Source organism: Jaculus jaculus, chromosome 5 (genome assembly GCF_020740685.1).
Source record: "Jaculus jaculus isolate mJacJac1 chromosome 5, mJacJac1.mat.Y.cur, whole genome shotgun sequence".
In the NCBI taxonomy this organism is placed as follows: domain Eukaryota; kingdom Metazoa; phylum Chordata; class Mammalia; order Rodentia; family Dipodidae; genus Jaculus; species Jaculus jaculus.
Window position 1 is genome coordinate 165,173,231 of NC_059106.1, and position 17,701 is coordinate 165,190,931.

The 17,701-nt window shown below is 50.9% G+C and overlaps 1 protein-coding gene across 4 annotated transcripts in view; it reads right to left on the bottom strand.

Annotated features, from left to right (window-relative positions):
- The window catches only part of Tmprss2 (transmembrane serine protease 2), a 48,116-nt gene that overhangs the window by 5,280 nt on the left and 25,135 nt on the right, over positions 1 to 17,701 (bottom strand). For all 4 annotated transcript variants that reach the window (XM_045151075.1, XM_045151076.1, XM_045151078.1 and 1 more), the window contains exons 5-10: positions 17,183 to 17,302; positions 10,682 to 10,808; positions 8,855 to 8,965; positions 3,773 to 3,816; positions 2,005 to 2,170; positions 745 to 920 (exon numbers count right to left, since the gene is read on the bottom strand). In XM_045151075.1, coding sequence (XP_045007010.1) covers positions 745 to 920; positions 2,005 to 2,170; positions 3,773 to 3,816; positions 8,855 to 8,965; positions 10,682 to 10,808; positions 17,183 to 17,302 — 744 coding nt within the window. The remainder of the gene's footprint in view (positions 1 to 744; positions 921 to 2,004; positions 2,171 to 3,772; positions 3,817 to 8,854; positions 8,966 to 10,681; positions 10,809 to 17,182; positions 17,303 to 17,701) is intronic.

A 17,701-nucleotide genomic window follows, 5' to 3' on the forward strand; every position in this document is an offset into this window, starting at 1 on the left:
CTTTCTCTCTCAAATATTTACCAAAAATAAAATAAAATTTAAAAAGCATAAGCCAGTTCAATCTCGAATGGCACTGGTAAGGGTCACAGCTGGCTTGCCCTGTGCGCTCCAATACACGTGTCTCACGGACTCCTCCCAGAAACGTGCCACCCATGTCTTGGCATTCTCACTCCCACCGTGGCAGGCCCTGCTTCCTCACATGCAAGACAGTTCCTCTGGACACTTTCCACTTTCTAGATTGAGTCCTGTGCCAACTCTGCTCCTAAAACATACAATGGACACCTCCAGGAGACCAGGTGTAAAAACCAGCAGCGACAGTGGCCGAAAAGCCAAGAGGCCGACCTGGGCTTGCTGAGTGCCATATCGCTCACGGACCAGCCGTCCCGTGTGTGAGTAACAGCCCAAACTTGAATACAGACACTTCATGAGGCATTGGGGTTTGTTTCATCCATACCCACCCAGGGATGGAACATTCCAGACTCTTGCATGGACTACAACAGTGGCCAATAAGAAGCTAGGGAAAACTCTTTGTTTAAATTTTCCATTTTTAAATATCTTGCTTTCCGGGCTGGAGAGATGGCTCAGTGGTCCAGGGGCTTGCTTGCAAAGGCCAACGACAGGGGATTCATTTCCCCAGTGCCCAAGCAAAGCCAGATGCACAAAGGTAGCGCGTGTATCTGGAGTTCTCTTGCAGGGCTAGAGACCCCGGCATGCCCAACAGCGTGTCCTCTGGGCCTCACATACCATTGAACGTCAGCGGCGCCTGCAGCTTCATGAGGGCGATGTCATTGTTCTTGGTCTTGGAGTCATAATTGGGGTGGGAAATCACTTTTTGCACCCGGTGTCCATCTCCATAAAACATGAAAGACTGCCTCAAAATCCCCACAAACGCTGTCCAGTAGCGAGGGCTGCTGAGGGGTCTGGGAAGCAGAGGGACAACACGCGGCACCTGAGGACCACAGGCGTGACACGTTCCCTCGACTCTCTTTGAATTCCACAGGCCAAGCCCGGGAGATGAAACTCCAGATCGCAGAGCGAGACGGTGCCGCAGGGGCCCCGGGGCTTCCCTTGGCCTCCCCCCCCCCACTCCCACTCTTCCAGCACACCACATCCCTGCTCCTTATGTTCCGGCCACAGATGGGGGTCTGCCTTCTTCCCTGAGGTTGCAAGCCCCATTTCTGCCAAAACTGGACATGCCAGAGCATGTCCCAGTATACAGTAAGTGCTTCATAAATGCGTGCTGATGGACACACTTTCAGTCTAACACCTAGAATGATAGTCCCTTTACCCAGCTCCCAGAATCTAGGACGTGAAGGGAAGGAGGGAGCAGTTCAGGGTCCAGCGGCTTCCCTAAGCTTGCGCGGTCTCTGGAAGAGCCAGGTGCGGACACAGTAACCCCAAGACTAATCGGCTGAGGCACAGGATCCTGAGCTTGAGGCTAGCCTGTGCTACCCGGCAAGGGAGGGAGGGACGGAGAGAAAGGAGAGAGGAAGGGAAGGAGGGAAAAAGAAGGGCTCCCCTCACCCCTCCCTGCCCATCTGAAAAGCACTGCTATGACCCAGGACATCTAGACGGACACCCGGAGAGCCTTCTACTGGGGCAGGGGGAGGTCAGTGATCATGATGAGCGTGTCGGATGGGCTCTGTCCTGAGCATCCAGGAGAGACGAGATGCCGAGACAGCTTGTAGACAGAGCTGAGAAGACAGCGGAGCAGAGGTTCCCGATCTCTCTGCTCGTCCCACGCTGCCCCAGACAGAGGGGTGGGTAAGGACATGCGCTCCACATGCTGCCCCATACGCTTGCCCAGCACCGCTGTTCTCCCCATTATGCGCAGGGCACCAGCGCTCCCCACAGCTAGGGACTGGGTGTGGGTCACATGGCAACAAAGCCACGCCCCAAATCCAGAGGTCTGGTCCTGAGCTGATCGTGTGGCTCCACCTCACCAACCCACTGGGAAGAGAGAGAGGACTAAGGTCCTAAGGAAGGCGGCCGGCACAAACTTACTCTTCCACGCAGTGGGCAGCTGTCACGATCCACTCAGGGGTGATGATGGAGCCTCCGCAGACGTGAACACCCTGGACATGCAGGCTGACCTGCCACGGCCAGTCCCCCGGGGCAGCGCTAGATCCACCCACGATCCTGCTCTGGCGACTCGAGGGGACCCCACACTCTGAGGGCGACAAGCACATGCCAGTTGGCAGTGAGTGGAGCAAAAGCTCCCTGGGCTGCCACAATGCCCTCTGCAAGATGTGCCACACAGCTGCCTATCCTGATCACCAGGCAGAGGCACATGTGGTATGACCATCGATGCCCCTCAGTCCCTACCATTGAGGATCGGAATAAGATAAAGTGGGGCCTCTGTCAGGCCCTTCAGGAACACTTTTTCCCAGGCTGCAGCACTTGGGCATCATTCATTGGGTAATGCCAGTGGTTTTGTGGGTGTCTCCTGATACTCAGGAATGGGGAAGTCCTGGGTGGTCCTGAGCGTCATGAAAACTGACATGTTCAGAGCCCCCCAAGACTTCTGAACAAAGAAAAGAAAGACAGGTGAGCCTGTGAGTGAGCAAGTGAGGGAGGAGATGAGTGCACTGAGTAAGAGGTGAGAGAGTTGAGTGATGAGGTGTGTGAGGAGGAGGGGAGGTGAGTGAGCTGAGTGAGGAGGTTATATGAGATGAATAAGTGAAGTTAGAGAGGCAGTGAGTGAGAAGGGCTAGTGAGGAGTGTGAGGAGGTGAGTGAGGAGGTGTGTGTGGCAAGGAAGTGGATGGGGAGGTGTGTGAAATGAGTGAGGGGAGTGAGGACTGCGTGTGTTCAGTGAGGTAGGAAGGAGGTGAGTGAGTAAAGAGTGGTGATAAGGTAAGGAGGAAGGAGATTAGCGAGGAGGTGAATGCGGGGAAATGGGACAGTGAGGGCTGACTCAGGAGGTGAGATGCTAAGGAGATGAGTGGAGGCTGAGTGGGCGTAAGGAGCACGGGGCCCGTCCGGGTGCGCTGCACTCAGCCCCCCAGGATGAAGAGAGCCGGGGTCCTCTGACAACCACTTGTTCCCCAACTTGGGCAAGAGATCCTCTCCAGAGTAAGCAGTCTCTGACAGCCTGGTGAGGGGTTCTAGAAGCTTCACAGGCAGGGAGCAAATTCTCTACTGCCCAGAGCCAAGGGCACATGAGGAGTGGAGCTGGGGGCTCTCCGGGCTAGTGGCCAGCCCGGTGTTTGCTGCACCCCAGCACAGCCTGGGGCGTGAGGCAGGACTTCTGTGAGCATGCCCTCCGTGGGTCTTCCTGTGTGTGTGGCTTGACGCTCAGGGAGTGGACAGGGGTATAGCAGGTGCTCTCCTGGTCATGCAACAGCCACTGGGGCCCTAGGGGAGACTGAGAACAGCTGCAAGCCTGCTAGCCTGGGCTCTTGGGCAAAGAGGTGAGCTTCCAGATGGAGGAGCCGGCCAGTCACCCATGCTGCAGACACGGTCAACGCCCTCACAGAAACAAGTCCATCAGAACCACTGCACAGCCCCCAGGAAGAGAGAAGGACACACTTGGCTCCAGGATCTCTCCTCGGGAGTCCCAGCAGCTGTGTGTCCCCACTGATCGATCGCCTATCAATTTCAGGATATCACATACCCACCATGGGTACTAAAGTATAAACTGCAAGATCTGGGTGTGGGCATCCCTGCTGGTTCCCCATGCCCTCCCTTCCCAAAGACCAAGAGATGATTTCCTAAAGCCATTGATTGGTTCCTAGTCAGAAACACGGAAAGAAACATCAGGAAGCCCTTACCTATACAGCGCAGAGAAACCACCAGGCCAGAGGAACAAGCGTCGCTGAAAAGAAAAGGGAAGCTCTTGTCACCAGCAGCCAATGAAAAGACATCTGGTAGCAAACATGTAGAAAGGAGCGGCTCCTCCCAGTGTTCGCTCTCCTGTCCCCCAGGGGGGAAGGGTTCACAACTGATGACTTTAAAAGGTGACAGACCTACACTGGAGGGCAGTGGCAAACAGTGGACCAAGTCAAGTAGCAGGTTCAAGTCCCATCCGTGTGACCTTAGGCAAGTTTCTTAACGTCCCTGCTTCTCCTCCCACAAGAACACTAAGGGCTGGAGAGATGGCTCAGTGGTTAAGGTGCTTGCCTGCAAAGCCTAGTGACCCAAGTTTGATTCCCCAGTGGTCACATAAGGCCAGATGCACAAAGTGGTACATGCATCTGGAGTTCATTTGCAGCAGCTAGATGCCCTGGTGTGCCAATTCTCTCCCCCGCCCCACTTTGTCTCTTTCTTCTATATCTTTCTATGCTTGCAAATAAATAAATAGATTGACTAATTCATTAATTTTTTTAAAAAAAGAATTAAGATAAGGACATAGGTTAAGCATCCCTGTACTGAAATATTCCCAAACCTGAATGCCTGGGTGGAAAATTTCACACCTAGCTTCATGAAAGGATCACAGTCAAGATGTCAGTATGCAAGACACAGCTTTTGAAATTATCTTCAGGGTGTGTGTATATAGGAAACATAAAATGAAGTTTATGTTTAGATTTGGGTATCAGTCCCAACGTCTCAAGTGTAAGTTTTTTAACTATGAAATCTGAAAGACTTCCTGTCACAAGCATCACAGGCACAAAGAGTTCAGTCTGAGGTGCCACTCCGAGGCTGCAGAGGATAAACACCAATGACATAAGCTTTTGCTGCAGCCTTGTCATTTAAACCCTCCTCTAAAACTGCGCGTCATGACACACGCCTGGAATTCCAACACTTGGAAGGCTCATCAGTTTGAAGCCAACCTGGGCTGCATTGCAAGATCCTGTCTCAAAAAAAAAAAGAAGAAGGAGAAGGAGGAAGAAGGAGAAGGAGGAGGAGGAAGGAAGAAGTAGGAGAAGGAGGAGGAGGAGGAGGAGGAGGAGGAGGAGGCATCCACTAACACTGTGAGGAAGCAGTTTGGAACTTCTGGTTCCACACAATGGTGAACATCTATGACACAGAAGACGATATAACTGCCACTCGGCCCAGGAAGAGAAAACAGCTCCTCAGTTGGGAGTCAGACTCCCTAGGTTGAATGAAAAGGAAAATGAGTGCGCTCAGTCCCTGTCAGGAGTGTCCCCAAGGCTCTGAGGAGAACACAGGCTGAGACCCAGAGCGGACTTGGTACTGGCCGCGAGCTTGCGCTCTGTGGGACATACACGTTTCCACCGGGCATAAATGATAACGGATTAGGCCGCTTGCACAGAGATGGAGCCAGACACACCCCCAGCCCACCCCACAATCACATATGAACACGCTGAACAGGGCCTTGTCCTACAACCAAATAAACTAACATGTCCTGGTACCTCACGGCATCGGTGCATCTTGACCAATCACAGTGTTAGCCAGCTTTAAGCCAACTACTACCTGGAACACAGGGGAGCCCAGCACAGAGGGCCCCACTTCCTGCTAGTGTCCTTTCCAGAGCAAGGTCCAGCTCCTTTGAGCCTGCACCAGCTCCCCGGAAGTCCCTCTGCAGTCACCCTGCAGGCCATGGGGTTCATCTTTGGCTTGTTGGCTGTGGGGCACTAAAAAACTCCCAGGAGAAGCATGCTGCTGTCAAAAGGACATTAAACTTTTTTTTTTTTTTTTTTTGCTTTTCTTTAATATATTTTATTTATTTGAGGGACAGAGAGACTGAGAGAAAGAAAGAGAGAATGGGCACACCAGGGCCTCCAGACACTGCAAACGAACTCCAGACGCACGCGCCACCTTGTGTATCTGGCTCACGTAGGTCCTGGGGAATGGAACTGGGGTCCTTTGGTTTTGCAGACAAACGCCTTAGCCGCTAAGCCATTTCTCCAGCCCAAAAGGGACATTTTTTGAGACTCCTGGGGCCAATGAGGATATCACCGAGCAGCCGGGGCCACCAAGCACCCACAGCATCTGAAAATGTCTTGACTAGGCGGGCCAGCCTGGCAAGGGTCATGCCTGGAGATGCTCACATCACCGGGCAATTCCAGTGTCCCCACCCCACTGCCATGCCCTACAGGCAGGTGGCACATGCTATCTGGTGGGTCACAACCCCACGTGAGGGTGTGTAGCTGAAGATGAGGGTCATGAAAAGCTTGGCAACGGTAGAAGGTCTCTGAAAGTGAATTAGCCAAAAATTAACTCAAAACCAAATGTGCAGTGAATGTGAGGTGTTTCTGGGGTGCTAGAGCGCCCACGTTGTTTCGTGTGTCTTCACAGCAGCCTCGGCCTGAACACACAGAATGGACTCTGCACTGAGCATGCGGTCACGTGCCCAACAAAGGCTTCTTAAATGCCACAGCCGGGATTGGAGACTATGTGATGAGCTGCAGTGGTGTTTTTTGTTTTCTTTTCTTTTTCTTTTATTTTATTTTAGAGAGAGAGAGAAGACAGAGGGGTTGGGGAGACAGAATTGGCGCGCCAGTGCTTCAGCCACTGCAATCCAACTCCAGATGCTGGCGCCACCCAGTGGGCATGTGAGACATTGCGCTTGCCTCACCTTTGTGCGTCTGGCTTATGTGGGATCTGGAGAGTCGAGCATGGGTCCTCAGGCTTCGCAGGCAAACGCCTCGAGCACTGAGCCATCTCTCCAGCCCAGCTGCAGTGTTTATACTGTGTACACAAAGTTTTCTACCCTTATAGAAACAACGTGGCTTAATGATGAAAAAAGAACTTCAATACTTTCCTACCGTGACTCCTCAGCATTTAAGTCTCACCTTAGTACACGTTTGGGTCGCACTGCGTTAGACAGACAAGCGCATTCATCTCATGAGTATGCAAATTTGCTTTCGATGTTAGTAAATTATCAAATTATATGTATACCAAAAATTTGCTTTAAAATAAACTCATCAATTTCTTTTCTTTAAAAACAAATTATTTATTTGCAAGAAAAGAGAAGCAGAGAGAGAATAGGCCCTCCAGGGCCTCTTGCTGCTGCAAATGAACTCCAGGTATACGAGCCACTTTGTGCATCTGGTTTACTCGGGTACTGGGGTCTCAGACCTGGGCTGTCAGGCATTGCAAGCAAGCAACTGAACTGCTGAGTCATGCCTCCAGGCATCGCAAGCAAGCAACTGAACTGCTGAGTCATGCCTCCAGCCCCAAATAAATTTCCTTATGGCTTATCATTGGTGAATGTTTAATTTGTATACCATTTTCATACACCTATATACCTAGCATTGTGTAGGGGAAGAGGGAAGAGTTTAAGAGGCCCTGGGCTAAAAGCAATGACCTTCTCTTTGTTCCTCCAACTCACAGGCCGCCTCACGGGTTCCCAACATGCCAAGGGCTGGCAGCTTGCTCCCCCCCTTCTCCTGCTTGACAACTTTCATACTCTCTCGTTCTCTCTTTTTTGCAGCGGGGGGGGGGGGGAAGTTGCTCCCTGAGTTCCTCATGTAGAACAAAGAACCACTGAGCACTCAACCAAGAGCCGTGCCAGCCGCGGTGAGCTCTGCTGTCTGGGCAGAACACCTGGCCAACCACCGCCCTCTGACCAGGCCAGCCCTGCCACATTCCCAGGGACAGCTAGTCTACTGCAGGACGCCTTGGCCAGTGGCCACCAGGGAAGGCTAATTTAAATGTTCCCTCTCCCACTCAGAGGGGAAGGCTAGGCCTCCTGGGGAGGACCTCCAGGGACCTGGTGGGGTGGGGGGGGGGTCGAATCTTTTGTCTCTCACATCAGAAGCATCCAGAAGAGTGATGGTCCTGCAGGCGTTCATGAGCGAAACGAGATGGTAGCCCAAGCAGCCATTTCCCACCCCCAGCCCCCCCGCTGCCAACCCAGCCTCCCAGCCAGGGCAGCCACTTAGCCATGTGACCTGCGGCTCCACTTAACATCTGGCCCTGGACACATTGTCACCTACTCTGGGTCACAAGTCAAACTTGGGAACAGGAAATGGTTATTACACGGAGCTAGCCATTCACGCCTGGGACCCAGCGCAGTGATGTCCCGCCCTCCCGTAGCATCCTCTCGCACCATTAGTCATGAGTTGGGGCCTCCTTGGGAAACACAAAGTCCCCAGCAAATAGGATAGCCGGTCACCCTAGTAGAGACCCCGAGATACCGATTCCCGGAGCCATATCGCTCTGTGTTCCTATCGTTCCACATGCCAAATTCATACCCAAGCATGATCCCCAAAGTCATGTGCTCATGGCACTGAGAGTGAAGGTTTAAGGGAGAGGGCTTTGTGAAGCAACTAGATTACGTTCACGAGGGGAAGACTCTGTGACCGAATCCCGGTGGACAGAGATACTATACGAGGCCTGGGATTCTTGCCACTCTGTGATGTTGCTAGAAGTTTCTCCATGACACTTGTATCTTCAGAACTGTGAGCCAAAACAAACCACTTCTTTACAAAGTAGCCTTCCAGGCTGGAGAGATGGCTCAGCGGTTAATGCACTTGCCTGCAAAGCCTAAGGACCAAGGTTCGATTCCCTTAGTACCCACGTAAAGCCAGATGCACAAGGTGGTGCATGCATCTGGAGTTTGCAGTGGCTGGGGGCCCTGGTGTGCCCTTTCTCTCCTTCTCTCTCTCTCTCTAATAAATAAAACGAAGTAGCCTTCCCACAGGCATTTTGTTCTAGAAATGAAAAGCTTACCAACACACACCCTTACTAAGTAGGCACCTTTGCCAGTGCCTGCAGTTCAAAAAGGAAAACAAAGAAAACCTCAGTCTTGCGCTTTCTTGTTACCAACAGAAGGACCAGCAGTGAGGGCCGCAACCAAAGTGGCGAAGAGGCCTCAGCTGATTTCCCAAAATGAGCCCAGCAGCTGGGCGCGATGCCCCTGCGCCGCGGCTCCTGGATGCCCGCAGCCCTCGCACCTCCAGGGCCTTCTCCCACCAAAGCCTGCGAGAGAAAGACGCCGCGGGCACCTGTGGAACAGTTTCTTGTAGAGATCTGTGCTGCCCGCGCTCACGTTCAGCTTCATGAAACTCGTGGCCCCGCTGTCATCTGCTATTCCTTGGCTAGAATAAAAACTGCTCCTTAAAAAGAAAAGAAAAGGGAATTTTACTGAAAATAATAGTTCAGACGTACGCATGCACAGATGGATGTGACGTCAGAAAGCTGCTTTGGGACGTTGGGGACAATAAGAGGGTACTCTGGAAAAACAAAACCCCAGCTGTTATGGCCACTGTCCAACCCAGAAGTTGCAGGTGCGGGGTTGAAGTCCTCCATGGCCATGTGTGCATGGCCACGCAGAATCTGATAAAACGTAGACATTAAGATGTACCAGAATTCAGTTCCTCTGGGTTCATCAGCATCACTCAACTCTGTATGACAGGGTGGCATTCTGAAGTGTCTTACTAGCTAACGTGCCCACATTTGTTATCACGTATTAATGCACCTTGAAAACTGATGTACAGAGCCCCTGATGCTGCATAAACTCTTACGTTGACACCCCACGGAAGAGATTAAAAAAAATGTGACTCAGCCGGGCGTGGTGGCGCACGCCTTTAATCCCGGGAGGCAGAGGTAGGAGGACCATTGTGAGTTTGAGGCCACCCTGAGACTACAGAGTGAATTCCAGGTCAGCCTGGGCTAGAGTGAGACCCTACCTCAAAAAACCCCAAACAACAATAATAATAATAATGTGACTGACTCTTTCCTCACACCCAAGGGCCAGGTCCTCATGAGTACTGTGGTTAGAATGGAGTTTGTCTCCTCCAAACCAGGCTGAGAGGCCTCCAATTCAGCAGTGTTGGGAGGTGGGGGAGGGGGGTTCTCTAAGAGACACCTGGGTTGTGGAGGCTCTGCCCTCATGAAGGGGTCAATGCCATTTTATAAGGATGGGTTAATTCTCTTGAGGGTGGATTGCTCTAAAGTAAGCAGTTTCAATACTTTCCCCCTCTCTCGATCTCACTCCCACCACGTTTGCTCTCCAGCTCTGTCAGCCATGAAACAACACGTCGCAGGTCCCCAGCCAGAAGGCAGTATACAATCTCGGGTCTCTCAGCCTTCATGACTGCACTCTAAAATGAACCCCGCTTCCTTACAAATGAAGCAGCCTCAGGAGTGCTGCTATAGCAGAAGACCCTGGGGCAATGCTGCAGAGCCCCTGACCAGGAATTCCTGGCCGGGGACATTCCTTCCTAGCCCTTCCCACTATGCCTCATGGCTTTGTGCAGAAAGGAACTTCTTTGAGTGCACACGGGTGTGCAGGCGTGTGTGTGTGCATGCATGTGTTGTGTTGGGTGTCATGTCTCAGCCCGTCTACCTTTTAAAAAAAAAATCCTTAATTTTGTTTTTTTATTTTAGAGAGACAGAGAGAGAATTGGCACTGCAGGGCCTCAGTCACTGTAACTGAACTCCAGACGCTTGCGCCACCTAGTGGGCATTTACGACCTTGTGCTTGCCTCACCTTTGTGTGTCTGGCTTATGTGGGGCCTGGAGTAGAACATGGGTCCTTCGGCTTCACAGGCAAGCGCCTTAACCACTAAGCATCTCTCCAGCCCACTATCTATCTACTTTTTTTGGAGACAGAGCCTCTAATTGGTCTAAAGGTCACCAATTTGGCTACGCTGCCTAACCAGCGAGCTCCTGTCTCTGTCTCCCAGCGCTGGGACTGCAAGGTGACGAGCGTGTCCAGCATCAGGCGCCAGCACGTGAAAGGCGGCAGAGGGACAGCCTCTCTTCGGTCTTGGCTCTCTGTCCCTGTGATACGAGAGCGCTACCTCCCCTCCCAAGGGCACCGTACTCACTTATAGCCCATGTCCTGGCACGCTGCCCTCCCGTAGCTCTCAGTCCAGTCGTCTTGGCACACGGGGTGCCAGGACTTCCTCTGAGATGAGTAAACCTGGAGGATGAAGTTCGGTCCGTAGAGGCGAACTGCAGGAGGAGCGAGATTCTCCGTGAGCCTCACACCACGGTGCCATCTCCTGAGCCCGCCCCGCCCCGCAGGCATCAAGCACCAGAGGTGGCAGCAACAGGTCTTACTGTACCCACGGCCCTGACCACACACGAAACAGAGCCAGGAACCTGTTTGTTTCCCTACTAAAAAATGGCTCTTGGGCTGGAGAGATGGCGTAGCAGTTAAGCGCTTGCCTGTGAAGCCTAAGGACCCCGGTTCGAGGCTCGGTTCCCCAGGTCCCACGTTAGCCAGATGCACAAGGGGGCGCACGCGTCTGGAGTTCGTTTGCAGAGGCTGGAAGCCCTGGCGCGCCCATCCTCTCTCTCTCCCTCTATCTGTCTTTCTCTCTGTGTCTGTCGCTCTCAAATAAATAAATTTAAAAAAAAAAAAATGGCTCTTTATGCCAAAGAACTGCAAGGGGCTCTCCTCAGACACAAGCTTGTGGCTGGCACTCTTTACAACGGCTGAAAACATGGCTCGGCCAGATGATGCCGTGACGTGGCCACGCAGCCACGAGTGGGAACGAAGCTCCGACACGCGCAGGTAAATGGACACACCTTGTGGACATGAGGCAGAGCCAAAGAGCCAGACACAAGAGACCCACAAACTACATGACTCCACGCGTAGGAGATGTCCAGGTAGAAACCCAAAGAAAGAGGGGACATGTGACTGCTGAAGCTTGAAGGAAGGGCTGGGAGGATTTGGGGGTTCTCAGAGGTGATGGCAATTCTTGCAGTGGCTGCCATGCAAGGTGAATTATCTCACGAAAGCTGGTTTAAAAATAAATAAATAAATGGGCTGGAGAGATGGCTTAGCGGTTAAGCGCTTGCCTGTGAAGCCTAAAGGACCCCGGTTCGAGGCTCGGTTCCCCAGGTCCCACGTTAGCCAGATGCACAAGGGGGCGCACGCGTCTGGAGTTCGTTTGCAGAGGCTGGAAGCCCTGGCACGCCCATTCTCTCTCTCTCCCTCTATCTGTCTTTCTCTCTGTGTCTGTTGCTCTCAAATAAAAAAATAAATAATTTTAAAAAAATAAAAATAAAAATAAATAAATAAATGAGTGCCAGGCGTGGTGGCATACGTGTTTAATCCCAGTGCTTGGGAGGCAGAGGTAGGAGGATTGCCATGAGTTCGAGGCCACCCTGAGAATACACAGTTAATTCCAGATCAATCTGGACCACAGTGAGACCCTACCTCGAAAAACCAAAATAATAATAATAATGAAGGGTCAGTGGTTAAAGGCACTTGCTTATAAAGCCTGATGGCCCAGAGTCAATTCCTCAGTGCCCATGTAAAATCCAGGTGCACAAAGCGGCACATGTGTCTGGAGTTCATTTGCAGTGGCAGACCTGGCACGCCCGTCACTCAGTCTTTCTGTGTCTGCCCCTTTCTCTCTCAAATAAATAAATAAACAAATAAAACAGTGGATGAAAATAAGCACCCACTTTGCACAAACTGATCTCCTCATGTCCAAACCCCAGGCCCTGGCAGGACACCCAGGGCCATGCCATGACCTTGCATCAGAAAGTTTTGAAATGCTGCTCCTTTTATCAGCATTTTGTCAAAATGACCTCAGCTCTTTAAAAAATAACATATGATGGTGCAGTCATCTGTTCCCTCAAACCTAGAAGTGGGCACAGTCCAGAACCCTGAGGACTTCTCAGTGGGTCGAATTATCACCACAGCTGGGTCATACAGCCACCTGTGGACTACTCAGTGGGTGACAAATTCACACCAAGAACCTTGCAGAGTGAGATACTAAATGATATGATCGGTGTGTCACTTAGGTAAGCCCTAAACGCACGTCAGTGGGTCCTTGGGGTATGTGTGAAGGTTTATGTTACAAAACAGGGGCCTGGTCAAGACCCAGCTTGCTTCTCACCCATTTGGCTGAGCCATCAGACTTGTGCCCCAGGGAGTGAGCACCCTCAGGTTAGACTGCTTTCCATGGCTTCCACAATAAGTATGCCACCTTGGCCACACGTCAGGTGGATGGAAAGACAAATTCTGCTATGGCTGGACATTGGGATATTACTCAGCCACAAAAAGAAAAAGTACTATATCAAGCCATGGAAGGACACTGAGCAATTTCTGCTATGTGGTGTGTATGGTGGTGTGTATGTGTGTGGTGTGTGTGCACATGTGTGTACATGAGTGCACTGTAAATTTGTTTGTAGTATGTGTGCATCTATGTGGGGGGGGTGTACACGGCATGTGTTGTGTGTGTATGTTTGTGGTGTGTAGATATGTGTGTTTGGGGGAGGCAGAGAGAGCACACTGGCATCAGTCTTGGCACGGACAGTGGCTGGGAAATGAATTCCGGGGGAGGCAGAAAAACAGGATGAGCCAGCGTTTCTGAGTTGAGACACTGGCTCCCTGGGAAGCACAGGGTCTGCAAATGAGGTCCCTTCATCTCATCACCCCACCCCTTCAATATGCAAAAAAAGAGAGAAACACACCAGGAAGCCTCAGCCGACAGTGCTAGGACATGGCGACCAGCCTGATCTTAAAATCTAGGGAAGTCATGGTTAGCAAAACCCTTCGACTTGGGCATCATTTCCCATCGGCCTCCTTACCATCTTTGAAGCAACCTTCAAACATCAGCAGAAGCCAGGCGTGGTGGCGCACGCCTTTAATCCCAGCACTCGGGAGGCAGAGGGAGGAGGATCGCTGTGTGTTTGAGGCCAGCCTGAGAGTACAGAGTGAATTCCAGGATAGCCTTAACTACCATGGGACCCAACCTCAAAAAAAAAAAAAAAAAAAAAAACTTAGCAGAAAAAAAGGGCTGGGGACATGGCTCAGTGGGCAAAGGCACTTGCTTACACAGTCTGTTTGGTCTGGGTTGCATTCCTCAGCGCCCACATCAGGCTGGATGCGAAGTATCAAAGAAAAGAGGGCTGCAGAGCTTGTTCGGCAGTCAAGGAGCTTGCCTGCAAAACCTAACGACCCAGGTTCAATTCCCCAGCACCCACATAAAGCCAAATGCCCCAAAATGGCCCATGCTTCTGGAGTTTGTTTGCGGCCGGAGGCCCTGGCCTGCCCATCCTTCTGTCTCTCTCTTGTCTCTAATAGCTCTCTCTACCTACAAATAAATAATAATACATTTTTTTTTAAATATGGTGGACAGCAATTGAGCAAAACACCCCACCTCAGCTTCTGGCCTCCCTAAATACCACCTATACATGCACACTCATACACGCTTAAGAACACACATACACGTGCAACAAAAAAAAGAAAAGCAAAAATTAACAGAACAAAATGAAAATGCAAACTAAGTCAGAAATGCGATATTACTTGCCGCCTGAAGGATCGCAAACGCTGGGGAAGATGCAGGGGTGGAGCCCTTGACATTGGTGGTAAGAATGTAAACTAATCCGGCCACTAAGGAGTCCCTTTACACACTAATCATAAACCTATCATCTGATGCTGTGATCGCCCTTCTGGAGGTGAAACCTCAACAGGACCCAAGGGACCTGAAGCCCTGTGTCTACTGCAGATTATTTCCAACCGCCAAGATAGTGAATCAACCTGAGAAACCACCAGTGAACGCGGGTAAAGAAAACGTGGGGTGCGGGGCTGAGGGATGGCGCCGCCGTGAAGGCGCTTCCAGTGCAAGCATGAGCACTCCAGGGGGCCTGAGAGGCCATACACACTGGATCCCCAACAGCCGCCTCAACGCTGCGTGGGGCCACACGTGTCTGTTACCCCAGTCCTGCAGGGGAGCCCAGACGCAGGAACTGCCAGAGCTCTCATAAAAATCAGCAAGTCCCAGACAGTGAGAGACTCTGGCTCAAATGAGGACAGGCTGAGGAGTGATGGAGCGGGACACCTCATGTCCCACTCCCGCCACCACAGGTGAGCACACCCCACGCCAGAGAGTGGATGGGGCACCTCATGAGCAGACACGCACACACACGTGCACACACCGCACGTACCACACTCCATAAGCGAAAGCAAGAGCAAAACTATGGCATGTGTACACAGTGGAATGGTATTCAACCACAAAAAAAAAAAAGGAGGAGTCTTGCCCCTTGAGACAACACAGATCAGCCTGGAGAACACTATGCTTATGTCAGACACAGAAAGACACACATAGCACTTGTTCCCACTCGCATGTGGGATCTGAAAGTTGAAGTCACCAGAGAGCAAGGTGGTACTCACCGGAAGCTAGGAGGATGTGGCTGGGGAGATCTTGGCCACAGGATACAACTTTTTAAAAAAATATTGGATTTTTTAAAACTATTTTTTATTTATTTGTTTATTTGAGAAGAGAGAGAGAGCGAATGGGCATGCCAGGGCTTCTAGCCACTGCAAATGAACTCCAGACGCATGTGCTCCCTTGTGCATCTGACTTTGATGGGTCCTGGAGAACTGAACCGGGATCCTTTGGCTTTGCAGGCAAACGTCTTAGCTGCTAAGCCATCTCTCCAGCCCTGGATTTATTTATTTGAGAGAAAGAGAGAGAGAGGAAGAGGCAGAAAGAAAGAGAATGGACACACCAGGGCCTCCAGCCACTGCAGACGAACTCCAGACACATGAGCCCCCTTGTGCATCTGGTTTACATGGTACTGGGGAATCAAACTGGGGTCCTTAGGTTTTGCAGGCAAGTGTCTTAACTGCTAAGCCATCTCTCCAGCCCCAGTTCACAAATCTTTTAATCATGCAGGAAGAATGAATACAAGAGATCTATTTTGGGAGGCTGGAGAGATAGCTCAGCAGTTAAAGGCACTTGCTTAAAAAGCCTGATGGCCCACTTTCATTTCCCCAGTACCCGTATAAGGCCAGATACACAAAGTGGCACATGCATCTGGAGTTGGTTTGCAATGGCCTGAGGCCCTGACATGCACCTCTCTTCTTGCAAATAAATATATTCTTTTTTTTAAATTATTTATTTATTTATTTGAGAGTGACAGACACAGAGAGAAAGACAGATAGAGGGAGAGAGAGAGAGAATGGGAGCGCCAGGGCTTCCAGCCTCTGCAAACGAACTCCAGACGCGTGCGCCCCCTTGTGCATCTGGCTAACGTGGGACCTGGGGAACCGAGCCTCGAACCGGGGTCCTTAGGCTTTACAGGCAAGCGCTTAACCGCTAAGCCATCACTCCAGCCCAAATATATTCTTTTAAAGAGGGGCTGCAGAGATGGCTTAGCAGTTAAGGCATTTGTCTGTGAAGCCGAAGGACCCAGGATCAATTAATTCCCCAGTACCCATGCAAGCCAGGATGCACATGGTGATGCATCTATTGGGAGTTAGTTTGCAGTGACTATAGGCCCTAGTGTGCCCATTCTCTCTCTCTTTTTCTTTCTCTCTCTCAAATAAATAAATAAATAAATAAAATAACAATCTTTAAAGAGAGAGAGAGATGTAGGGCTGGAGAGATGGCTTAGTGGTTAAAATGTTTTTCAGCAAAACCAAAGGACCCCGGTTCAATTCCCCAGTACCCATGTAAAGCCAGATGCACAGGGTGGCACATGTGTCTGGAATTCATTTGCAGTGGCTGGAGGCCCTGGCTCACCCATACTTTCTCTATCTCTCTCTTTTCTCTCTCTCTCTTTCTCAAATAAGTAAAATATTTCATTTTATTTTTTTTAATTTTTATTAACATTTTCCATGATTATAAAAAAACTCCCATGGTAATTCCCTCCCTCCCCCCCACACTTTCCCCTTTGAAATTCCATTCTCCATCATACTACCTCCCCATCTCAATCACTGTACTTAAATAAGTAAAATATCAGGAGTCTATTTTACAACATGGTGACTAGTGTTATATGCAGTACAGTGGACATTTGAAAACATTAAGTGATTTAAAAAAAAAAAAAAAAAAGAAAAACCAAAAAAAAAAAAAAAAAGAATTCCTCAAGCTTAAAAAAAAAAAGAAAACGTTAAGCGAGCAGACCATAAGGTAAGAACATGAGGAGATGTATGTTAGCTTGACCTCCCACTTCACAGGTACACAAACCGAAACACTGTACTGGGAAGCTTTACTTGTCCCTAAAGATTAACAACTCACGGTCCTGAGATCAAACAGAAGCATTCACCGTGTGACAGCCGGTGAAAGCTTAAAGGCAGTGGTTCTCCAAACAGCCCGGCGCACCTCCAGCTTCATGTGTTCAACAGCTTGCTTGTTTTAACCAGCGTCCTGACAGTGAGTCTCCGTGAACAACACAGTCCTTGCTGGCTCTGTCAACCCCTCTAAGTTGAGGCTCAGACCCCAGTTAAGGCATCCGTGACACCACGTATAAGTGAGCTAGACCCTGCCTGGTAATCCCCCCCCCACCCGGTATCTCTATGGTGGGCACGCAGAGCCCAAGAGCTCGGGTAGAGAAGCTGTTTCCCAAGTCCAAGGCCAACTTACCACATCGGTTCTCGTCCTCCCCGTTCGGGCAGTGCATGATCCCGTCGCACCAGAGGGAGGGGCTGATGCAGATGCCCGAAGAGCCGCACTCCATCCCAGACATGGAGCACTTGTTCGCCACTGGCCCAGGATTGAGACAGGGAGAGAGATTCCCATTAGGCTGAGAAACCGAGGAATTTCAGAGCCCACAGGAGTTTCCTCATCTACCCTCCGGCCCCATGAATAAGGAAGAAGTATCTCCCCTTGCTTACTAAGGAGGGATTCTGTCATACAGAGAGAGAGAGAGAATCAGGGCTGGGCACAGCGCTTCTGTCTAGACAATGGGAAGGACCCTTGGAGCTGCATGGCATTCATTACTTTGCCACCCAGCAGACCTAGAGACCCACCAGGTGCCCCTGCATCTGCATCATCCCCGGCTGATGGCAAGATTGTAGACCGCAGTTACATGAGTTGGCACAGGGAGGGGCCCGTGTGCCCGGGGCACCACTGCTGAACAGGGGTATACACAGGGACCAGGTG